The sequence below is a fragment of the Anopheles moucheti genome, chromosome 2, assembly GCF_943734755.1.
Source record: "Anopheles moucheti chromosome 2, idAnoMoucSN_F20_07, whole genome shotgun sequence".
Lineage (NCBI taxonomy): Eukaryota > Metazoa > Arthropoda > Insecta > Diptera > Culicidae > Anopheles > Anopheles moucheti.
In genome coordinates this window covers 38,689,516-38,711,955 of record NC_069140.1, presented here as the reverse complement: position 1 = coordinate 38,711,955, position 22,440 = coordinate 38,689,516, and the positions used below count along the sequence as shown (strand labels likewise).

The following is a 22,440-nucleotide window of genomic DNA, read 5'->3' as shown; positions in this document are numbered from 1 at the left end:
TATAGTTTCCTGTTCGCCATGGTTGAAAGTTAGTATACCTGCGCAATTGTTAATCAAAACGCAGATTCCTTTCCGATGAACAGGAATTAATCAATTATCTTCAATCGAAATGTTCTACGTCACGGATTCTTCGATCGAACGATTCTGTTTTCAAAACGATATCTTCTTTTCTCGGTTCGACGGTACGACGTCTTTTGATTTCTTCCTCTCTGGAGCCACCAAATGTTACACGCCGAGCTTCTTCGGCAGACCAAGCGAAGGACTGATCCTTTTGCTGAAAACTCAGTGCGACGGTAACGGAGTTTTCCCGGTGAAGCAGAGGTGGTTATTCGTCCCGCTTACCAGACCTTCCCGCTAGTTGCTCCTTATCCAATGCTTGGGGAGCCTATTCAGACAGAAGGGGGTAAGGTGCCGAAAACCAGAGCTCTGATAAAAGAAACCTTCACCTTTCGCTGTTTCTACTTCAACCGATTTACGAAAACTGCTTTATTCAACAGATGCTCCCGCTTATATACCCATTTTAAAAAAAATCATAGCTTCCTTAAACTATTTTTCATGCGGCTTACAATATTACTTTTTCCTATGGTTACTTCGATTCAAAAAATTCCAAATCGCAACACCAGGATTATCAGTATAGTACTACCAGTATAGTAGACATATTCTTCGATCGATATCGTCGATTCTTCCGTACGCAATCCGTACGGCGACGTTAGTATAGTTTGATATCCCATCGAGCAAAATCGTCATGCTTTTTCGCTTTCCTTATAGATTAGTTAGAACTAGAGAGTATGACAATTTTGTTCCTGGGGATAATTTCGGGCGGCTACGGGTTTATTCTTTTCTGTGTTTGAGTCACTTTCCTTTCAGACAATTTCGTTTTACTAATTTTTAGGTGGTAGTGAGAGGAAACTAACGTTCATATGCGCAGATAACTTACAGGACGTGTTCGTGCATGTCTAATTGTGTTCTTGAAAATCTTAATAAATCTGAAGCAAAGTTCACATTCTCCTGCAAAGTCAGTCCATTTTTCGGTTGTCGTGCGTTATTGATATTCAATATATCGTTGTTATAAATAAAAAATAATATCGTTGTTATAAAAATTGTAACTCACTGTATTTGCGATTCGCATGTGTCATCGGGCCACTGAATAGTCGCCACGCTGAACCGCACGTACGGCGTGCGGAAGAACTGCCGCACGCATTCAATTCACGACACTGAATGAATTGGACCGCACTCAATCTTTCAAAAGAATCGTTTTGCCCATGTCTAATACAAATAACCGTTGCCATTTTGCAACAAGTGACCCCATCTACCATTGCGCCCCTCAGCGGGGCTTGATCCGCAAAAGGTGACAAACAAATTATTATTAAATCAATGTTTCCTCCTTTTCTTATCAATACGAATCAAAATAAACACTGTTTTTGTTTTTCAAGTTTATTATTAGTTTTATTTCATTATTACTTACTTTTCTCCAGTTAAGATTTTGCTTAAATGTTTAAAACGAGTTTTCTTTTTATTTTGTTGTTTACTTTATAGGTTTTGTAATGCACACGCTGTTAAGCGCCGTGTTTGTTGCTTTTCTCCATCTTGTTTCTCTTTCTTCTGCTTAGTATTATTTTTCCTCGTCTATTAGTTCTTCTACCATTACTTCTAAGTCCAATATTTCTTTCTTGTCCCTAAATGGTGTATGCATCTATCATACATTCTGTTATTGCCCACCTCCTCATCTCCTTCCGATTTTTCTTCCCTGCCTTTCGTGTTTTGTTCCCCATCTTGTTTATGCTGTGGAGGAGTTTTGTAAGCTGTTCGTAGGTTTTCCTGTTCTTTTTCAATAAGTAACTAATATTTTTTCTTTTTTAAATAAAGAGCTTGTAATGCATGAACCTTTAATGATCTTCCTTAGATTTTCTCTTTATTTCTTTTATTTCCTTTCTTGCATAACCACAAACAAAAACAGTTACAAACACATTGATACAAATAGACAATGAGGGAGGAGGAGGTATGGTTAGATGATGTTATCCTTCGTTTTCTTTGTTTCCAGGCAGAACACATTCCCGATTTACGTTCGCATGTTCACGAAAGAGATCATAATTTTAAAACAAAAAACGGTTCACAAATTCGTAAACTAGACTAATCGTGGCGGAAACTAGGTGAATAATTTAAAATTCAATTTTACACAACCACAGCACTAGTGGTAAATAGGCTAGGTAGGTACGGAAATAGTTTACCATTTGTCACAATTACACAATACATAAAACGCTCCAATTACTTTAAATGTCCGACACACAGCTGTCACATCCGATGGGTACATTATATTAATTTACAATAATTAGCGAAAGGGAAAACAAAAAAAACCATAAAAAACTCAAATCTTCACTTAAACTTAATGTATTTATATAAAATCCGTCAAGTACATCACGGTACAGAACGTGAGGAAAATGATGTATTATGGTACATACTATACAACGAGAACTTATCTGTTAGGGATCTGGTAGCGGTGGTGGTATTGTACTTCCTTTACCGAATAGTCTTTCCTCGATCTAATGGGAAGATGAAACGGGACGAAAAATGGGAAAGTAAAGGCAATACAAAAATAATAACTTAATGAACACATTTAAAACGTTATTCTCTTCGATCAACATGTATTCTTACTATGCCAGGAGCTAATATCCGTGTTTTTTTTTTGTGAAGCTAATCCGGGATGTCTGTCTTACGTTAGTAAGCAGGGGTTTATCAATCCTGACAGGAAACTGTGAACTTCTTTTCAGAAACTAATTTCTGAATTACAATTTGTAGTGCTGGGAGTCCGGGAGTAATGCCGAATTAACTACGAATAACTCGTTGAATAAAGGACAATTAATCTTGCACAACTAACCAAGCATGGTACTACTCAAAAGCAGTATCTGAGGCATATCCGGAAATAGTGTTCTATTGAAGTTTTACACAGAATAACAAAAAGAACATAATTTTTCTTGAGTGTTTCAATAGCGTAATAATAAGTTGAGAGAGTGTTGTAAATATTTGCTTTCAAACGGTCTTCAACGACACTTGACCACCATTTTTGTTCCACCCGCCATTGATACCATTTGAATACTTATCAGAAATGCTTGTGCTGCAAAGATAGCTATTTTTTATTTTCGTTGTGAACAATAAAGATGGAGTTCTTTTGCAAGAGAAGAAAAAGAACTGAACAAGAAATGCAATTTGTTTGCTGATCGTTCTTAACTTTACCGTATGCGGACCCTTCTATTCGGAAACAAACTAGCCAATGAAGAACGAACCACTGTATGTTGGATTGTTTTCTCTTCTAGAAAATTTGGAAACCCTAAAAAAGATAAAATCAGGTGCCATGCCGCTCCGTACAATAGTGCGATCTATTACATTTTGTCAATTTCCTATCATATTATGTTGGGTTGTGTCTACGCTTTTCTGTGCCAGGAGTGTCTTTCTGTTTATTTTCCTTTATCCTGAGAGATTTTTCTTTGTTGGTTTTGAGTTGCTTTTGTTAGCCATTACACACCATCGTGAGGAGCAGGTTCGTGTTTCTGGTTTTTATAAGCTAAAAATTGCGTATTTGTATTACCTGTAATTTGTTATTTATTTTGTATGTTGTTTTCGTTTTCCTTTTGTTTCTCATCACCAAAAAAGCTTCCTAGAAAAGCTGGAAAGAATTATGGTTTAGCTCTTGCTTTTCATTCTTTTGTTTTGCTCGTCAATTGGTTCCATTCCATTGCAAACTATCCTCTCGCCTACACAGTATGGTACTAGCAACATTAGATTAGTGCCTTTGTCTGCCGTTGCATGTCTAATTGAGGCATCATTTGTTCGACATTATTAAACAGCCTTGCCTTTTCATTACTGTCAATCAAAGCTTTACAGCTGTTTGAAAATGTGTAAAACAACGTTAATGTAAACCTTTGTTTTGCGCTACTATTATTGCTTTCTACCCAAACGATATTGTGCAATAGAACGGAATAAACAAATAAGTATGATGAGCTTAGAATGCTTTTTATTCACTCATTTCCATCGCATCTCTTCAGCTTTTTATCCAACTACCATCTATTTATGCTGCTTACTTTATGCTTCCTCTCTTGCTTAGAACATCTTCATTTCATACACAGAAGAGATAAATACAAACAAAACTGAAAAAAGGCATCTTAAAACCAATTGTAGGCATATTTTTCCGCTTCATAAACGATCGGTACATAATTGGCTACTTATGCGTTAATCTCTAGGCGCTAGAACACTACTGTTGCAGCTGCAAACACTTATCTCAACCAATCATTACACCTATATATTGCGCTCTAATGCTGTTTGTTGTGCGAGAGCCGGTACAGTAGGTAGCAAACAAAAATGAAATTAGAACAACAGTGAATAATAACAAAAGAAGAAAATGAAAGGTTAGCAACTCAACGAAGTATAATAACACTATACGATAGTGGTCAGCAAATGTAAACATAGGTGTTAAGATAAATAACAAAAGAGCTAGTAAATTTTGCCAGATGCTATGTTAATGTTTGGAGCCCATTGTCTATGAAATAGTAAAAATGTTCCTTTGTTTGGTTTTTACTGCTTTCTCTCTCTTTCTCGCTCTCATTTGTTGTCATTCATTTTTAATTCATCCCATTCATTCATCTCGTTTTCATGTATTTTCAGTTCTTATTTTCTCTTCCCTTCAGCGGTCTAGTGTCTCCATGCTTGTACTAGTACTTAGAAATATATAACTTCTGCTTTGAATATTATTACTATATACACTGTTGCCTGCCCTTTTTTCTACACACTACGCCATTTCAGGTTTTTTGCTTAGATAATGTGACTTTTATACCATTTTCCACTCAAAAGCTTATTCTTCCACTATGCTCGCTTTACCTCTTTTAATGCTTGTTGTTGTTTTTTTTTTGTTTTTAATTAATACTACTGCATCTTTTTCATGCTGTTAATTATCCGAACAGTTTAACCCTACTGAAACATGAATGAGGTTTTACATTTGCTTGTTGGATTCTTGGTTGGTTTGATGTGATTTATTCTCTAATTAAAATGTGTACCATTTTGCTTACTATTTTCTCTCGTGTACACCGAATCACTTCGGCATGATATACCAAATGGGTGGTACACCAAGAAGTCACTACCGTATAGCTTGCTTTTGTGGAAAATGTGTCGAAAAAGAAGTCACCGTCCTTTCTTTTACCACAGATTTATGTTTGACCGATTTTACATTTGGCGTACCTTACAGTACAGAACACGGAAGAAAAAGAACTGCGTAATGAGCAAGGAAATTAAATCACGTTGAAAAAGAAACAAAGCCACAGCCTTTTTAACAGAAACATTACCACTCACAAAAATGGGAGCTAGAGTTCGCATTTCGTGCGGTGAATTAGTCTAAAAGAATTAGAATTATTAGGTGGCAGTTCAATGGTAAAAATGTTCAGTCTTCGTCTTCATAACCGATACGTACGCGCGCCCAAACACACACTATATTTCGCTATACACCGGTTTGTTTTTCGTACCCAAATAACCGGAATGAAGGATATAGTTAATTTTAAAAAAGTCTATTAACTCCCATAACATACTATCCCTCGTTTATTTTTTGTTAATGAGTAAGCGGCCTTGATTGATATTTGTAGTTTGATGCCCATCTCCCGCTATTGAATATTCTAAACTTGATACTAAAAGCACTGAATTTAACCTGGTTAAATGAACACATGAACGAGGGAGAAGATAAACACATGAGCTAAATGGCAGTTACCGAAAAGGACTAAATGGAATTTTCCGTTAAAAAGAAATCCTGGGCACATTTGCACTTGATTAATGAAGAGATTACGTTTCCATTTTAGCTTATATGGTAGGCAATTCGATCGTAATTGCGATCATAATTTTGTCAAAACTATAAAATGATTGTGGACGCTAATTCGAAAAATTAATGCCTAGAATATTTTTTTAACTAAATTAATTGAGCAAAATTGAATGCTTCATGGAAAATTATAAAAATTGCAAACCTATAAACGTTTGAAGCGTGTAAAGAAAGATCGAAACTTTAGTAGGAACGCTGAACATGAACCAACAGCAGAAGGATATTTTCATGGTGCATAGCAATGTTTGTGTAAACCAAAAACTACACAAAGCTATAAATATAACATATTTGTAAACTAAAACGATCATTTTTAACTAAAACATATTGCGATGATCGAAGGCTGGCTCTATGTATCTCGGTGCTGTGGTAAATGATTTTTCTCCTTTCCCTGCGCAAAACGGTGCCTATTTTCTAACACAATGAAAATCAGGTCGGGTTTGTATTGTTGCCTCCCACCGATCCACGACTGGTCCGCGTCGAACCGGTCGCCGATCCGGACGACGCATTCGAATGCTCGTCGTCCCAGTTCCAGTCTTTGCCCTTAGGTCGAAATTTGGCCGATTTATGCTTGTGATGATGTTGCTGTACTTGTTGCTGCTGATGGTGCGAAAGGTGATCATCGTTATCTCCACGAGTACCTTCATTTGGCACTGCCGTGACGGAAGTCGCAAGATTCGACTCCGTTGATAGAATGTTGAGATTGTTGGACGACCCCGGCCGATGTGGCCTTCCAGCAGCAGCAGCAGCAGTAACACTAGCGACAGAATAATCCTGCTGTTCCATTGGTTCTCCAACACTTATGGCACTGTTACGTCCACCGCTTAAACTTTCCTCATACTCCTCCCAGTTACGTTCGCGGAACTTTTTCTTGTAGTGTTTCTCGGACGAAGCGGAGGACGACTTTGACTGTCGCTGGTACTTTAGCGGGATGCCCAAACTGTTGGAATTGTTGTTGGCAGGTTGGACCGTGCCTGTTGGCGCACCATTATTACTTCCGCCATTGCCGGGCGGATTTAATAAGACCGTCGGTTGTAACACGACCCCTGAGCTTCCAGTCCCTCCGATGGTGGTGTTACTCGTGGTCGGATGTCCGAACAGAAGCGGAGGACTTGATGTAGGACTCGGTGTACGGGGTAAACCCACATCCGACAGTGGCGGACTGTCTACGGGTTCGGCAGGCGATGACTTGATGATCGGCACCATGTGCTTCATCATTAAACCACCAGCAACCACGGTGTTGCTACCGCTACCAACCACATGCTGCCCGTGCCCAACTCCATGACCACCGGACACGCTGCCTATACTGCTGGTGCTGCTGTTACTGCTGCTACTACTAATACTGCTGCTGCTGCTACTGCCCGCACTAGCACTGCTCGGCGGTACGTCCAGTTGAGACGATGAAGACGACGACGACAAAAACGTTCGACTGTGATCGCTCTGATTGATGCCACTGTCGGGCGATGTCGTACAGCTTGCCGACGACGGTGGTACATCCTCGTTCGAGCGCCGCGTTTTATCCAGCTCGGTTGAAGCGAACGCCACCAGCCGATCGAAACCGGAACTGACGCGATCGTGCCAGCTCGACTCATCGTCACCGACCACATCATCTAGAGGCGGCGGGAGTTCAGGTTGGATGGAAAAGGTAAAACAAAAACTTAGCATTAGTATAACCACACTGATGAGCCACAAACTATGTGTCGTACAGTTCGCAAAACAATGTTATCACGCAAGCAAAAATAAAATGACAAAAAAGAAACTCTCCTGAATACTTTCATTAAATTGTGCAAATAAAAGTGTCCTACGCGTAACAAAATTGTAACGTTCGAACGTGTTCTTATTGCTATTGTTATGCTTAATCTATTCAAGAAAGCATGTTCAAAATATAAAATACTCAGAATATATTAATTAAAACTTATTAACGACTGTTAAAATCTTTACAACGATCAAAAGTAAATTTCATTGAACAAATTAACTGCCAATGGAGTTATGATAATATTCACAAATGTGAATCTTAACGCCTTAAGGATACAAAATTAAAACACATCACATATTGTGCATTTCACGTGGAAAATATATTCTGCTTATGAAATCAAAATGTAAAATGAAAATGAATGACTAAATGTGATACAACATAAAACACAACAATCATATCTAAAAGTGAACAACTACACACCACCATCACCGCCATACATTTGGGATACGTAAAACTATTGTTACAAACAGTAAAACTATAACCTCTATAACCACTCAACACTCATGAAACATTCGTTTTATCTAACATTTGCTAGTACTACAACAAATTATTGTGTAAGTTTGATTAGCTATTCACAGTATTAACGTATACACATGGCTAGAGAAACACAACACCGTAACCAAAGAAACAATCGAGGAAATGACTACTGCACTGTTACAAAACCGTAGTATGTGTAGCAACGGATAAAAAACAAAATAGACAAGTGCGATATAATATAGGTGCTTGCTTGCTTGCTGGGGAGTGCTAAGAGCCACTGCCACCGAGGACTGTAATAATCGTTCAAAAAAAGTTTAGGATGCAAAACCCGGCAAACTAAAGAAGTAAACAATCACGTCCAACAAATAGATACACGCAGTTCAGCATTAACAATGGGAACAGCAAATGAAGTAAAGTAAAGGAGACAAAAATTGAAGAAATCAAAACACAAAACACACACGTGAACACGGTTACACAGGATCATGCAATGAGAAATGTGTGAAAATTGTCGCAGCCGGCCGCAGGTTTGTAAAAATAATCACTTTACTAACTTCGCAAATAAGTCTTGCTCTTATTGTATCTTCCTTATAACACCACGGACACCTCGTTCGCTCGGTTCAGTCTACGGTCGTCTGATCCAACACTTTATGGATTCGCTGCATGTAGTCCTGTTTACGCGGGGCCGTAGCCATACTATACTCAACCTATATTCATAATAATTGTGCTGTTGTGCATCATATGATCCCCATTGCTCTGGTTTTTTTTTTATCCTTTTCATTACACATTAAGCAATATTCAGTTAATATTATGTTTGTTTGATAATGCTTCATAGCTTATTTTTTTTCATTTTTGTATAATATTTATAGTTTTTTATACAAAGTTTAATGAGTATGTTACTATATTCTTGTTAGTATTTCCTTTTTCAATATAAAAAAAAACATACTTTCAGTGGGACACTTTATTTACAATTTCTATTTTCTTCTTGTCGAAAATATCAACTCAAGGAAAAATGGCACGGGTTAATTAAATTAAGTTACATAAATAGAATCAACGAAAAATTTTGAAAATAGAATAAAAAATGCCTAAAACAACCACTTCATAATAGTTTTTCTTCGGTACAACAATAAACTTTCACCCCTTTTCCCTACCACGAATAACTCTTTTTACACATCTTCTTTTCGTTTTTGATTAATTTATCACTTTTTACATCATCGCATTGTTTATTTACACTACACGGTTATGATTTCAGGTTCCCATTTTCTCCATAGTACATTTTATAATGTAATGTAATTGTTGTGTTTTTGTTGTAATGAGTAATGAGTTCCAATAAGCCTCGTAGGGTTTATGGAAACCTTCTACCAATCTTTCTAGCTCTCTGCATCTTCCTGGTTCATTGTTGTCTCTCCGTTTAGGATGACACCATCAAGTTGAAAACACGAACCAATAAAAAAAATCAAACCAATTTGATTCAAACACACCCAGAGAAAAGGATTTAAATAATTACACAGAAAAACAATACTATTACGGTACAGAATTATTTTGTACGATGCTTTTTTAAATAGAAATTCCATTTTTGATTTTTAGCTATTCTTTGTGAAACAATTACCATTTCACACATCGTATTGTAATATCCCAGCGTCCTGTGTTAGACATGTCTTTTCCCAACCTTTTCCTAATGTTATGCGATTAATGCTTATCAGTATATATGGGTTGATGGGTTAATACTGATGAGTGATAGAATGTTTGCACACGCTGTGATGCCAATCTAACGCACAACAGTTATCGTTAACTAATTCAACTCCGAGTGATCTTTCCAAACCGATGAATAGATCGATCGCAAAGATTAGTCTTATCTGTCTTTGTCTGGTCTTAAACGTTCGAGCGTAGCCTACGGAACTTACCTGTGAAGCCATACGTGGGTTTCAGATGCTTTTCGTCACAACCTTCCTCTTTTTCCCCTACGGATTTTATGTGCCATGCACGAAATTTCGAGGAGGCAGCACGGTGACGACCAGACAGACCCCGATAGTAGAATACATGCTGAAGTTGACGGTCGGCCATGAAGACCGAAATAAGGAATGGTGTGCAATGTGTGCTCTTTAAAAACCATGTACGGTTTTACTGGCACTTTGGCTAGGTCACTTCTAAACGGTGGTTTCGCTACTGTCCGCACTGGGTGCGGCTGGTTCACTAGCCGCAATAGCAGCATTCTTTGCTGCATTACCCGATGCGATTCCTTCGCCGTTCGTTAGGTGGGGCTGAGAGAGGGAGGAATTGGGCGATGGATGCAGTGGAGATGTAGGCAAATATGGATGCTGCTGTTCCGGCGGCCGTTCTCGACGAATCTGGTACTGTTGCTGCTGCTGCTGCTGTGCAGCGGTCATAGGTACGGTGGAGACGGTGTGGTTACAACTCCCAGACGAGTCCATCGCATTCGTCACCATCACGGCGATCGGCACTGCCGATGTTACTGTCGAGGTATGGGTTGTGGCTGACGTAAGAACGTCCCGATAATGACCACCGGGAACGGTGATAATCTTCACCGCATTACTTAGACGTGTTGCGGACACCGTGATCGATGCTTTCACATCGTCAGCAGCAACAGTACCAGGTTCGGTGTGAAAAACGTTCACCTTCGAAGGAGGAACACTACCACGACCAACTACTGTACCCAAGCTACGGGGAAGTGTTATGCTAGTGTTACATCTCCGGTCACCATCACCGCCACCATCAAGACGTGTTCCATTGCCAGCAACGGTCTGGCACGGTCCTATTATCAGTCCCCGTTCCCCAACCTGACCGTTACCACATCCATCATTAGAAAGGTGAAATTTGGTGCTGCTGGAGGTACTGGTTGCAGTATCACCGTTACCTATCTTCGATCTGCCAGGTGGTTTCGGTTTGAACGCATTGAGAATTTTGTACACTACCGGTTCGACGGCAGATCGCCCACCAGATGCAGATGCATGGCTACTCCGGCCGTCCAACGAAAGGTCGTTGGTGTTTATCGTTACCGTGCCGGTGGAGCGTTCACCATTTCCGGTGGTGCACTCAATCGTACCGGTAACACTGTTGATTATGATGGTGGTAGTAACATTAGTAGCGTTAACCTTGCCACCATTTGCGACCACCGTCTGTGAGGAAGTAGAGGAGTTGCTGGAACCGCTGTCTTCAGCGCGATAAACATTCGGTGGCATCTTAGCTGCGACGGTGGAAGTAGCTTCCACCATTGCCATCGTCAATCCGTCAGGAATCGGCAACGGTTTGGGTGGTGTCTTCTTCCACTCGGTAGTACTCGCTGGCCTAATGCCAGAGGAGTTGGTGATTGTTGCAGCAAACATACTAGCTGCACGGTCTTTGCTGCTACTAGTAGCGTAAGAAGCACTACCACCGATCGTACCAGCTGTAGTTGGAGTAGTAGTAGTGGTAGTAGTAGTAGCAGGTGTAGTGTTGGTAGTAGAAGAAGTAGCAGTGGTAGAAGTAGTAGTATTGGTAGTGGCAGTCGCGATCAGTCCGTGGCCTAAAGACCAATATACACACATAGTGTTTATACAATATAACACACTAAATAAAAGATCTGTTTGGTTGTGGGTTTATGCTTTATATCGCGATCGTGCTCAAAGCCAAACTTCTTCATACCCCCTTACTCCCCTCTTTTCCCGCACTGTGGTACGCAAACAACATACGAAAGCATTCACACTTCACGCTACGTACACTTTCCATGAGCGAGGATCGTTTGAAGCTTGTTTTTGTACATTATATATTCACTGTTTCTGCATTGTATCAGTTTAGCTTTGTATGAAGCATGAATAAACTGTTATTTGCTAGCGGTCCAAAGGGGAACATACACACAGCTGGGAGTGTATTAAAACTAAAAGTATATGATACATTACAATGAGAGTTGCACAAGGGACACATTAAAACGATAATGATTTAATTCTACGCAAATCATTATGGAGGTTTGCTTCTTTTCAAATAATTTATCCAAAATGTACAAAATTTTCCTTTACGTAAATCATACATGCTACAATAATTAGGAATCCTAATCAGGCACAGAGCTAGTTATGTGAAAAATTTAACAAATATCTGTTGACCGTACAAAAGAAAACATTAAAAAACAAATAGACGATATCACAAAAGCATAACAAGTGTATGTTAATAAGAGATTAACTACCGCTGTATTTTTTATTAATTGTTGCAAAATTCAATTTTGAAAAAAATAAAAATAAATTTACCACAACACTATTACAACAAAAAGCACATAAAACATATAAGAAATAATACATTAGCTATCAGATGACAAAGATCTACTACAGTGATGAGATGATTTATTGAGATTTTGATTTTGATCGAAAGAGAACGAAATAGAGATGATTCAGGTGGAACGATAGGAGATACGATGTATAAATATGTGTGTGTGTGTGCGGTGCTGTAAATTGTATCATATCTGCGTTTAACGCAGTTCGAAAATTGAATAATCTATAATTGAATAACGTATAAACATAATGTTGTGACAGAGCTTTAACAACAGTGCAAACGTAAAATAAGAAAAGATCAATGCTTAGACAAACTAAGTTAGTGACAATGGTGAGTTGGTGAAAAGTGTACCCATGATAGGTGTTTCAAATTTGTTAAAGCGTAATAAACAACCAAACAATAAATTGCTCTTCTCGAGCGTGTTTCACTGCGTGTTATGGTATTAGCACACACAAAGAAGGAAGTAGCAAACTAAAACAATCCACGCACTCTTTAAACGTTGATCAAAACAGATCGTGAAGAAAGCTAAAAGTGAATTGCCAGCTCACACAGAGTGTTGTACACAAGAGAAATAAAATCAAACCACGTTAAAAGAACAAAACTATAGATCACACACACACACACACACACGCATTGCTTGTACCTACTTCGGAGGGAACAGACGAAGGAAGGAGTTGGAGTCGATCTAATCGCTCGCAAATCGTGCACTATCGACAGTAGGTAGCACTAATGGTAGTAGGCAGTAGTAGTTCCTTCTAGAACATAATGAGACAAAATCAAAAGTAAATCTATTAACATATGTACTGAAAGTGTGACCACCAACCACAGTACGGTGTGATTCGCAACAACACACCGTCATTTTGGTTCTTAGTGCAGTAAATAAACATAGCGTGCAGCACACAATCGTTCATTGCTTTGCAGATACCATCGTAATGCATTCCTCCGAAACACAGCTGAACCCTTCTACTTAGTTTTTATCCTTGTGACATTTTTTGAAAAGTGTTGAATATCTTTAGAATCCATCTATAAACAGATAAAATCTAATGCAAAATTGCAAACACAGAAAAACCTATAGAAAATTTTACAGAACTTTAAGCAAAATGATGACACGTTATATGTGAATAAGTCGTTTTAGAATCAATAATAATAAAGTTAATTAGTTTACCAGTTACAAATACATTGCTTGTTGATGAGCTTGATGTTTTTTTCTAAATTAATAATATTTTTAAAATTAATTCATGCTGTTTTTTTAACTACACCTCTTAAAGTATTTACAAACAAATGAGAAGCTGTTTGAAAAAATATTGCCTCATAGATAAAAAAATTATTCTGAAAACGATGAGTAAAGACTGAAGTATCTCAAGTTGCTGCATACAACATATAAGAGATGTTAACAAAATCAGAAAGCTAAGCTAAAAAGACGAATTAGGACATAGAAAGTTCTATCGAGAGTTATTTTAACGGTAAATGGACATGGAAATATACCTTTAACAATGAAACAATTTTAAACATTGAAAAAAAATCCATTATTTTGTCAAACAATGGATATCATCATACAAATCATACGGTTTATTGGCAATAAATCATCTCAGGACAAACGAGTTAGGATGCAGGTCTAAGGGAAATAGTAACAGTAACAGCACTAGCATTCACCAAACAATCCTACCTAATTCAAGCAAAATGCATACCAAGCGTTAAATGATATGAGAGCTAAAACAGTTAACTAAAACAGTACGATAAAATTAAATGTGTACCACCCAACAGTAGCTGGGTGTGAGCACTTTATCTGACCACATGCTTACCGTCAACGTCGTTGCGCGAATGGTGACTGTGACGTACGTGTAGCTGATGATGATGTCGCCCATCATCGACCAGAGAGTTTATTTCCGGGCTCATCACTAACGGCGGTGCCACGAGCAAACCGCCACGGACACTGCCGGTGTGACCGACGATACTATTAGAAGCACCGCGGGGTACGTGCAGCATGTCCGGTTCAGGGCAATCGATCCCGACGGCAGCGGATGTGTAGAGCATCTTTGGTGGACGAGTACCTGGCGGATGTTCCACTATCGGTGAGGTACGTTTAAGGGTATGTTGATGATGAGACGACGTCGAGGACGAGGATGATGTGGATGATGCGGATGATGATGAGGTGTATTCTGTAATGCATCAGCGAAAAATAATTGTTAAAAATACTCTTTTTGCCGCACAATTGGAAATGCCATCGTCTTTCTTGTCACTTACTCTCAGACTTAATGTGTGCAGTTTGTACTATCTGAAGGCTTCCTGCGTGGATATTGCTATTGGTACTGTTGCTGTTACTGCTAGTGTGATTAGTACCGGAAGTGTTGTGGTGAACGCCCAGATCACGCCGGTGACGCTCTTCATCTTCTTCCTTGATCTTCAGTGTGGCGATTACGCGTGCCTGCAAGGACGCTGCAAGTCCTGAAAACAAAAGCACGAAAACGAGGCATTTAACATATGCGAACCAAATTAATGGTGTACATTTTTTCAAATTGAATTCGGATTCGGGACCGAATGATCAATACTACTCATTACCTTCCAGCGGTTGTCCACCATTTAAGCGATCCATTCTGCTTTCATCGATTGGAACGATTTCGCCGCGCGATCTTGACATCATTCCTGGCTCATTCATGACCACTGGGCCGCGGTGTAGATCCACCGGATGGTTCCCGCGATGCATGGCAAGTGACGGGTGATGCTGTACGTGCTGTTGTTGATGATGATGGTGGCCCATCGAGGATGGTGAAGACAATTGGACTGGATGTTGCAGTTGCTGCTGCTGTTGCTGCTGGTGGTGCAACTGTTGCTGACGCTTGTTATGCTCGTCAGTAAAGTACGATTCAAGATATGGCTTCATGTCCGCTCGTGGTAATGCCATGTAGGGCAGTGCATCACCCGAATGATGACGATCGTGCCCGCGGGAAGTTGACTGCTGATAAACAACACCGGGCCCTCCCGCTGCAACGCTACTACTGCCCGGTGCCGGTGAGTATTGACGTTGTGAAGAACCATGCGGTGATACGATGGAACTCGGTACGGTTGTGGAACTACCGACCGATCCCTTATGATTCATTGCTTTTGGATTGTATGCCGCAACCTGAACGAGCGAAGCTAAGTTGCTTTGGCCGTGTAGATGATGGACGGGCGACTTACTACTATTGTCTCCGACGCTTCCCGGTCTGGAGATGGGACTGTATGTACCGCCACTGCTGCCCGGTGGTGGTGGGCCACCTGCTGCTACGTGTCCTCCCTCTTCCATCAGACGAATACTGACACGCTCAGGACGTTGCACGTTCGTATTGATGACCGTATTGCCACCAGATGGCGTTGAACCCGTCGCATTTCCGGACGCTGCCGATGGGGGCTGCTGCTGATGCGAGGACATGTTGATTGCAGCGTTAATGATTGATTGATTCGAGATCTCCAACGTGCGTTCGATTTCCCCGTTCACTAGATCGCCAATCGTTTTAACTGTGCCTAAACCACTACCTGCACTACCTGTTGGACCACCAGCAGCACCGCCAGCCGATGGATGGGTTAGTTTTTCTTGTGACAAATGCCTTCGAAGGGCCATCTTCGCCGGCGAAACTTGCGTGTAGTCTGGCTGCGACGATGTGGAACCGGGCCGGGAATTATTGCCACCTTGCTGCGCCGAAGAACCTTGAGCTCCAACGCCGGGTGAATGTGTAACCAGAGGAATGGGTTGCTGTTGGCCCCCGTAACGTACCCCACCACCACCCACCGAGGAAGATGCTGTTCCATAGTCGGCAGCCGGTATGCTGTCGAGTGAGTTGGTCGATGAGCTACGAGAATGGCTCTGTAAACTAACCGCCGATGTGTCGAGCATCGGTGGGGCATTGCCTGGCGTGTTGCTGCTAGCTGTCCGTGGATCGTATCGGAAATTTTCCGGTGCCTTAAATTCTAGCATTTTTCCATCGCCCATGGACGTCGGTATGCCACGATGATGATGCTGATGTAAGGGATGGTGTGGATGATCGATCGGTAGCCCTCCGCCATGTGCGGCAGCCGCATAAAGTAATACACGTTCCCGTTCGCGCTCCTGCTGCTGGATGATTTGCTGATGCGTGCTCATAACCGACGATCCTGGCGAATGGTGGCTCATCCCAGTTACCGACGAACCCTTCGAATAGGGATACTTGGAGCTAGGTGAGATCTTCGCAGAAGGATTGCCACCCATGGCACTACTACTTGCCGGTATCGGTCCGGTGGGATGCATTTTGTACGGAGACGTTGGCACAGGTGAGGTCGAAATCGAGGTACTGGTGTTCAAATGGTGCGCGGCACTGGTGATTACATTCAACATTCCCTGTTGTTGCTGCTGCATCTGGAATTGCTGGTGCTGCTGTTGATGATGAAGGGATTGTTGCGCGTGAGGATGATGCGAGTGATGGGACAATTGCTGCTGTTGATACTGTGATTGACTAACCTGAACGTGCTGTTGTTGTTGATGATGGTGTACCTGCTGATGGGAGGGATGATGAGCCGAAGGGCTTGGCCCTCTTGCGCCCGACGCCGCACGGGCAGACATATCATGAGCGGTCATCATTGGATGTTGATGATGAGATCCAGCTCCCGGTGAAGACTGAAGATAAACTGCCGTCTTTGCTGAACCCGCCATTGGAGTCCCATAGCTACCGACCGCAGACGTAGCTGATTTTAACGGTGATCCAAGAGGATCTACCATTACGGACTGGTGTCCCCCGCTTCCACTGCGATGATGGCCCTCACGCTGACCAGCGACGGTAGATGAACCCGAGGATGGAGGTACAGCTACCAGTGGTGTACCCGATGTTGGAGCCGAACCCGTGCCCGAGTTTCCTGTTTTTGGAGATCCCTGCAGCACCGAGGTGATAATACTTTTGAGACGATCCTCAAAGTTGACCACTTTGTGCGAATCATGTAACTTTCCACTGCTACGTCCACCAGTACCACCAGAACCTTCTGATGCGTTACGGCCTACACTACCGTGAAGTTCATTACTCGCGGACCCAGGTACATAACACTTCGGAAGCGATCCACCACTGCTCGTCGGTATCGACGACACGACGGCAACGGGTGGAAGCCCGCCAGAACTACCACTATTGCCACGATGATTAAGGTGTGCCTTATTAATAGTGGAAGCGGGAGCAGGCATCAGCGCCGCATCTGGATGATGCAGATGAGAATGCAGCGGTGGTTGTGATTGCTGATGATGAGGGAACGATTGAGAACCCGCTACCACACCTGATGGTTGTTGAGACATGAGTTGTATCGGTGCCGGTGCCGTTCCAGTGATTGCTGTAGAGCCGTGCGCGGGAGCCATGCTAGCATGTTTACTATCATTGGATCGCTCTTTCGCCGAATGTTTACCGGCTGCAAGAAGTTTTCCTGCTTCGATCTGCCTACCAGTCTCAAGAATTTTTTGTGCAAGAATCTCCGGATTGTTTTCCTCGATCTTGCCGATGTCCGGTATTTCGGGCCACTCCTGTGACCGTGTTCGATTCTCGCGAGACTTTCGTTGTGCCGATCGAGACGAACTGCCAGAACCTTGTTTCACTGGCGCGTGGGTTATTGGATTCGATCCAACTGTTGCCGGTGGTGGAGGATGCAAGGATCCAGCGCTACTGGTGATTCCTGACGCAGCGGGAGGCAACGTGCGCTGCGACGGATGAATTGAATCGGACGTTTGTTTGCCGGCAACCTCCCCAGGGATGTGTTCTCGCTCTCGATTACTGTTGCCAGTAGAGGCGTGCACATGTACGGGATGTCCATACTGTTCCCGATCGCGCACTTCCGTTGCTCGAGCAACCGAAATAATTGTCGTTGTGGCTGCTGCTACGGACGATACATTGTGATTACTGCCTGGTGTCGTTGACGCTAACCCCACCACCATCGATTTGCGCTCTTCGGTTAATTTTTCAATCAAATTTAGCTCAGTTTCAAGGTTCGAAACTTGCGCGTAAAGCTTCTTGCGTTGGGTTAGTGTACTTGCAATCGCCTTCAGTACCAGTTCGCTCGAGCTGGACGATGTAAGTTCAGCGTCCTCTATCTTGATATAGGGCTGGTGCGAATGGAGCTGCTGATGCTGTTGATGCTGGTGTTGTTGTTGCTGTTCAGCGGTAAGCTTTGACAGATGTTGCATCACCAGCCGCTTCTGCTCTTGTTCGATTACATTCACTTGATTCTGCAATTTGGCCGCCATCACCTGAAGCTCCTTATGCCGTCCAACGATTTCTTTTGCCTTGCATAACAAATCGTTTTGGCTGGTCGTGCTGATGCCCAGTTCGTTCATGCGGGCCTTCAGCAGTGCCACACTATCATCAATCAGCACCTTGATCTGCTTCTCGAGCTGGCCGGCTCGATTCATTAGCCACTGGTTGCGTTCCTTCTCGCGATCAAACTGCTGCTGAACGTTGTCCCTATATGAAGGTTTCCGCATCGCTTCGATGGTCTTCATAAATTGGGCCCTACGAGGAGAAGGAAATATTTGTTTTGATTAGAAAATATGAACAAGTTAATTACTGTAATATTATAACTACTTTTATTTTCCAGCGTAACAACTTAAGTTTTAAATTCAGTGTATTCCAATATCACTGCGTATGCAAGATCATCGAAAACGAAAGGAGTTTAACAAGCGTTACAAAGTGTTACACCTGTAACGATCAGGTTTGCCAACCGTGCGAACGTGAAAGGATAATACTAGCGACATCTAGTAGTCAATTATGCAGTTAGACTAGCGAGGAGGAGATAGGAGCGATTTTCGCAACGTTTTTTATGCTTCACTAGCGCCGCTATGCTGCCCCTGGAATGTACTTGAGCAATGAGGATACTTTCAGCATGGATCATGGAAGTGAATTCATTTTTGCAACAGTAAAATGATCTCGCTTTTCAATTTAACTATAGTCCTTGGACGAGTGCCAATCATTAGACACCCATTAATATTATTGGGTTATTTGAATCCTGGTGGTTTCTTATGCAACGTTTGGGAAACCATGGGGCGTGATTCATCCATACATTGCAGATCGCAAATAAAACCAAACACATTTTGGGTAACTTTTAGCTATAATTACTCTTTCGTGACGTTTAACGCTTAACATTTCATGGCTTTTTTTTTAAAACCGGACATCGTTTTACAAAAACGCTGTCAATGAACACGGTGGTGTAATAATATCAACGTACGGTACGAATTTAGGTACTTAGCTTTGCTGGGATACCGAGATACCGAAAAGTATACGTGTTATCGAACTTTTAGTCGATAACAGTCAGACTTTCCACAAGTGGGATCGTATAAAAATAGATCTTTATAATCGCACAAGAAAACCTATTATTGAACTGTTCTTATTCAGTTCCAATTCGTTTGGCATCATGAACACTATTAAATCCTTCTTCTAGAGAATGTATTTACACTTACTTGTATAAATCGAGCAATATTTGCAGCGCGTATGGGGTCTCCGACGGTGCGTCAGGAATGTCCAGCTCGTTGTGCTGCATATCACCAGCCAATGAGGTAAGTTGCTGATCCACGCATCCAGGTGCCGGTGGCAACCGTTTGCCTATCACCTGGTCCGATGTGCTCAGTAGTGTCTCATTATGCAGTAAATCCAGACCGGCAATATTGAGCGGACGTCGCTGGCGCCCTTTACCCTTAACACGGCCTCGTTTCTTTCCACCAACCATTGCTGCTGCGGCCGCTGCTGCAGCCGCTGACGCCGAAGTACCAACGCCTATTTCACGATTGGCTGCCGCACTAGCTGCTGCCAGTTCTGATTTCTTACCCGTTGCCTTGGTACGGGTGATCTTTCGACGCTTTTTAGTGGCCACCGGTATTCGCCCATTTCGCAAAACCGGCGAATTGTTGTTCTCTTCCTCGGACGGACTTGTCTTGCATTCCTTACCACTGTTCCAGTCCGACCACGCCTTACGCGTCGTCGGTCCCACAACATCCGTATCGCTTTCCGACGTGCTGTCATCGTTCGTGATCGTCTTCGGATGGTGATTGCTCTGGTCCTTGCGAGACCGAGACGATCGTGTCGAATGTGAACCGCTTCCACCGCCACTTGTACCATCGTTATGATTTTCTGTGCCCTTCGTTTTCAACCGTTGAAAATAACGCTCCAGCTTCGTGCGGTCAATTATGTGCAGATAGTAAGAGACCGGTTTACCCGTCCAGGAAACCGATCCTCTAAGCGGGCTCATTTCACTGACATGCATAATCGTACCGATGTCACTGAGATTACGATCCGTGATGCGAAAGTTCAACGGACAGAAGCTCTTGGACGAAACGATCCGTGCACCGTCCCGCAAGTCAGCAAACCGTTCCTTTAGCTGATGATCAACATTAGGACCGAATGCAAAGTTATTCACAAAGACGATTGTGGCCGAGGTGATTTTCTCCCGGTGCTCGTCCGCCAAAAAGTCTCCCTTAATCAGCTCGTAATCACCGTACTTCTTGCCGAACCAACGCATCCACAGCTTGAACGTGGTATTCATGCCCTCGGCGTACTTGGACGGTACGTCCGCCTTCTCGATTCCGAAGCACACCTTTACCGGCGTTGAGGCAGCCATCTGCAGCACGACTTGTCCGACACCCGACCCCAAATCGACGAACACATCGTCCGCTGTGATCTTCACCTGATCGATCATCTGACAGATCAGATCGAATGACGTTTCGCCGTATACCTCCGGTGAGAATGGTTCGTACTGGTTTAGCTTCTCCGGTTCCACCACTGCCTGGTTGTACACTTGTTGTATGATGTGCTTCAACAGCCCCCGAGAAGGATAGGTGAACCGTTGGTTGGACAGTGATGTACCCTTTTCCTGGAGAAAGAAAAGAAAAAAATAAAACATTAATATAATTCCATCAATCGTAATCCTTGCTAGTACCGGTACTTACCAGTGCTGCTACACTATCGATCGCTCGATTGAAACGATCGCACAGGTTCTTCATCGCATCGTAATCACCCGTGTCGAGTTTGTTCAAATCGATTTCCTCGATAGCCGATTTGATTTCGGGCATGTCCTCGCATACCCACCGCACATTTTCGATCAGTTCGATGCCCGAATCGTGCCCCGTACCGATCGAAAACGGCCAGTTGTACAGGAATGGTTCCGCACCAGCCGGTGATTGCAGTTTCAGCTCCTTGTAGTTCGGAGTGGCCATGGCTGCGTCTGTACCTTCGTCCTGGCTGTTGTCACGTATATTTATCTATCGCCTTACACGAATATTGCTGCCTTCCGCTAACCACCGTCGATGGTTTCTGCTTCACCACCAACGATGCAGATAGCCGTCTCTACCGTCAACGCCAACGTTCCGGCAATGCTGCACACAATTACAAGCACAATTGACGTGAAAATGACTCACTGATGTCAGTGGTGCACTGCTGCGAGAGGTAGAGATCGCGCGTTACGCCCGTTAAAGTGTATGCGCGTGGTTGTATGCAGTCGATGAGATGGCGAGGAAGCGATGTGCCAGCTTACATACGACTTCCACCGTGAAGAAGAGATACAGGAAGCACGTCGATATAACTATACGACACACGGACACTTTACTTTCATTAGCTAATATCTTTAGCTCACTTTATCGGAATTTATCTGGCCTAACTGATATACCATAAGCAAACATTAAACGCTACTTAAGCTTGACTATTTCACTGTAACACCGTGCGCATTTCACGGTGAAAAAAGGACACAATTTTCCTTTCCTTTCTGCGTCACGTACTGTTCTTTGTGGCGTCGACGTTTGAATTCACTAAGCAGTGCTCACACTACTGCTTCATGTCGGCAATTTTGGACTCACTTCATCAATGTTTTTCGCTTTCCAGCACGCTGTACAACATGTGTTCTATGCAAATGCACCTTCCGACACGAAACACTTTCAACCCGGCAGAACGTTACGTTGCAGCAAAACCGTAGCGGATTGTGGTTACTGCTGATCAAGAAGTTTTGCGCGGTGGGTTGTGGCCGGTACTTGCTGTTGCTGCTGCTAAGCTGTTTTATGAGCGGTAGATACTTCCAATTGCTTCGCGGTGTATGTATTGGCTGCTGTTGCTGTTTGTGCTGCTTCCTTTTCTTCTGATGG

At 42.5% G+C, this 22,440-nt stretch overlaps 1 protein-coding gene across 1 annotated transcript; it reads right to left on the bottom strand.

Moving 5' to 3' along the window:
• Positions 1 to 1,438: 1,438 nt before the first annotated feature.
• On the bottom strand, positions 1,439 to 21,522 carry LOC128305574 (histone-lysine N-methyltransferase, H3 lysine-79 specific). Its single transcript, XM_053043126.1, has 6 exons — positions 21,256 to 21,522; positions 19,774 to 21,179; positions 14,898 to 18,829; positions 14,583 to 14,783; positions 14,141 to 14,497; positions 1,439 to 7,458 (listed from the first exon to the last, which is right to left on the bottom strand). The coding sequence occupies exons 1-6, from the start codon at positions 21,520 to 21,522 to the stop codon at positions 6,278 to 6,280; spliced, it is 7,344 nt and encodes a 2,447-aa protein (XP_052899086.1). The 3' UTR covers positions 1,439 to 6,277.
• Between the last annotated feature and the right edge of the window lie 918 nt (positions 21,523 to 22,440).

Excerpts from the sequence above, each read along its gene's own strand:
- LOC128305574 (XM_053043126.1), bottom strand. The coding sequence starts at position 21,522 with ATGGCCACTCCGAACTACAAGGAGCTGAAACTGCAATCACCGGCTGGT. Across the intron at positions 14,784-14,897 it reads TGGTGGACAACCGCTGGAAG|GACTTGCAGCGTCCTTGCAG; the intron begins GTAATGAGTAGT and ends TTTTGTTTTCAG. Across the intron at positions 7,459-14,140 it reads TTCGCGCAACGACGTTGACG|ATGATGTGGTCGGTGACGAT; the intron begins GTAAGCATGTGG and ends CGCCGCCTCTAG.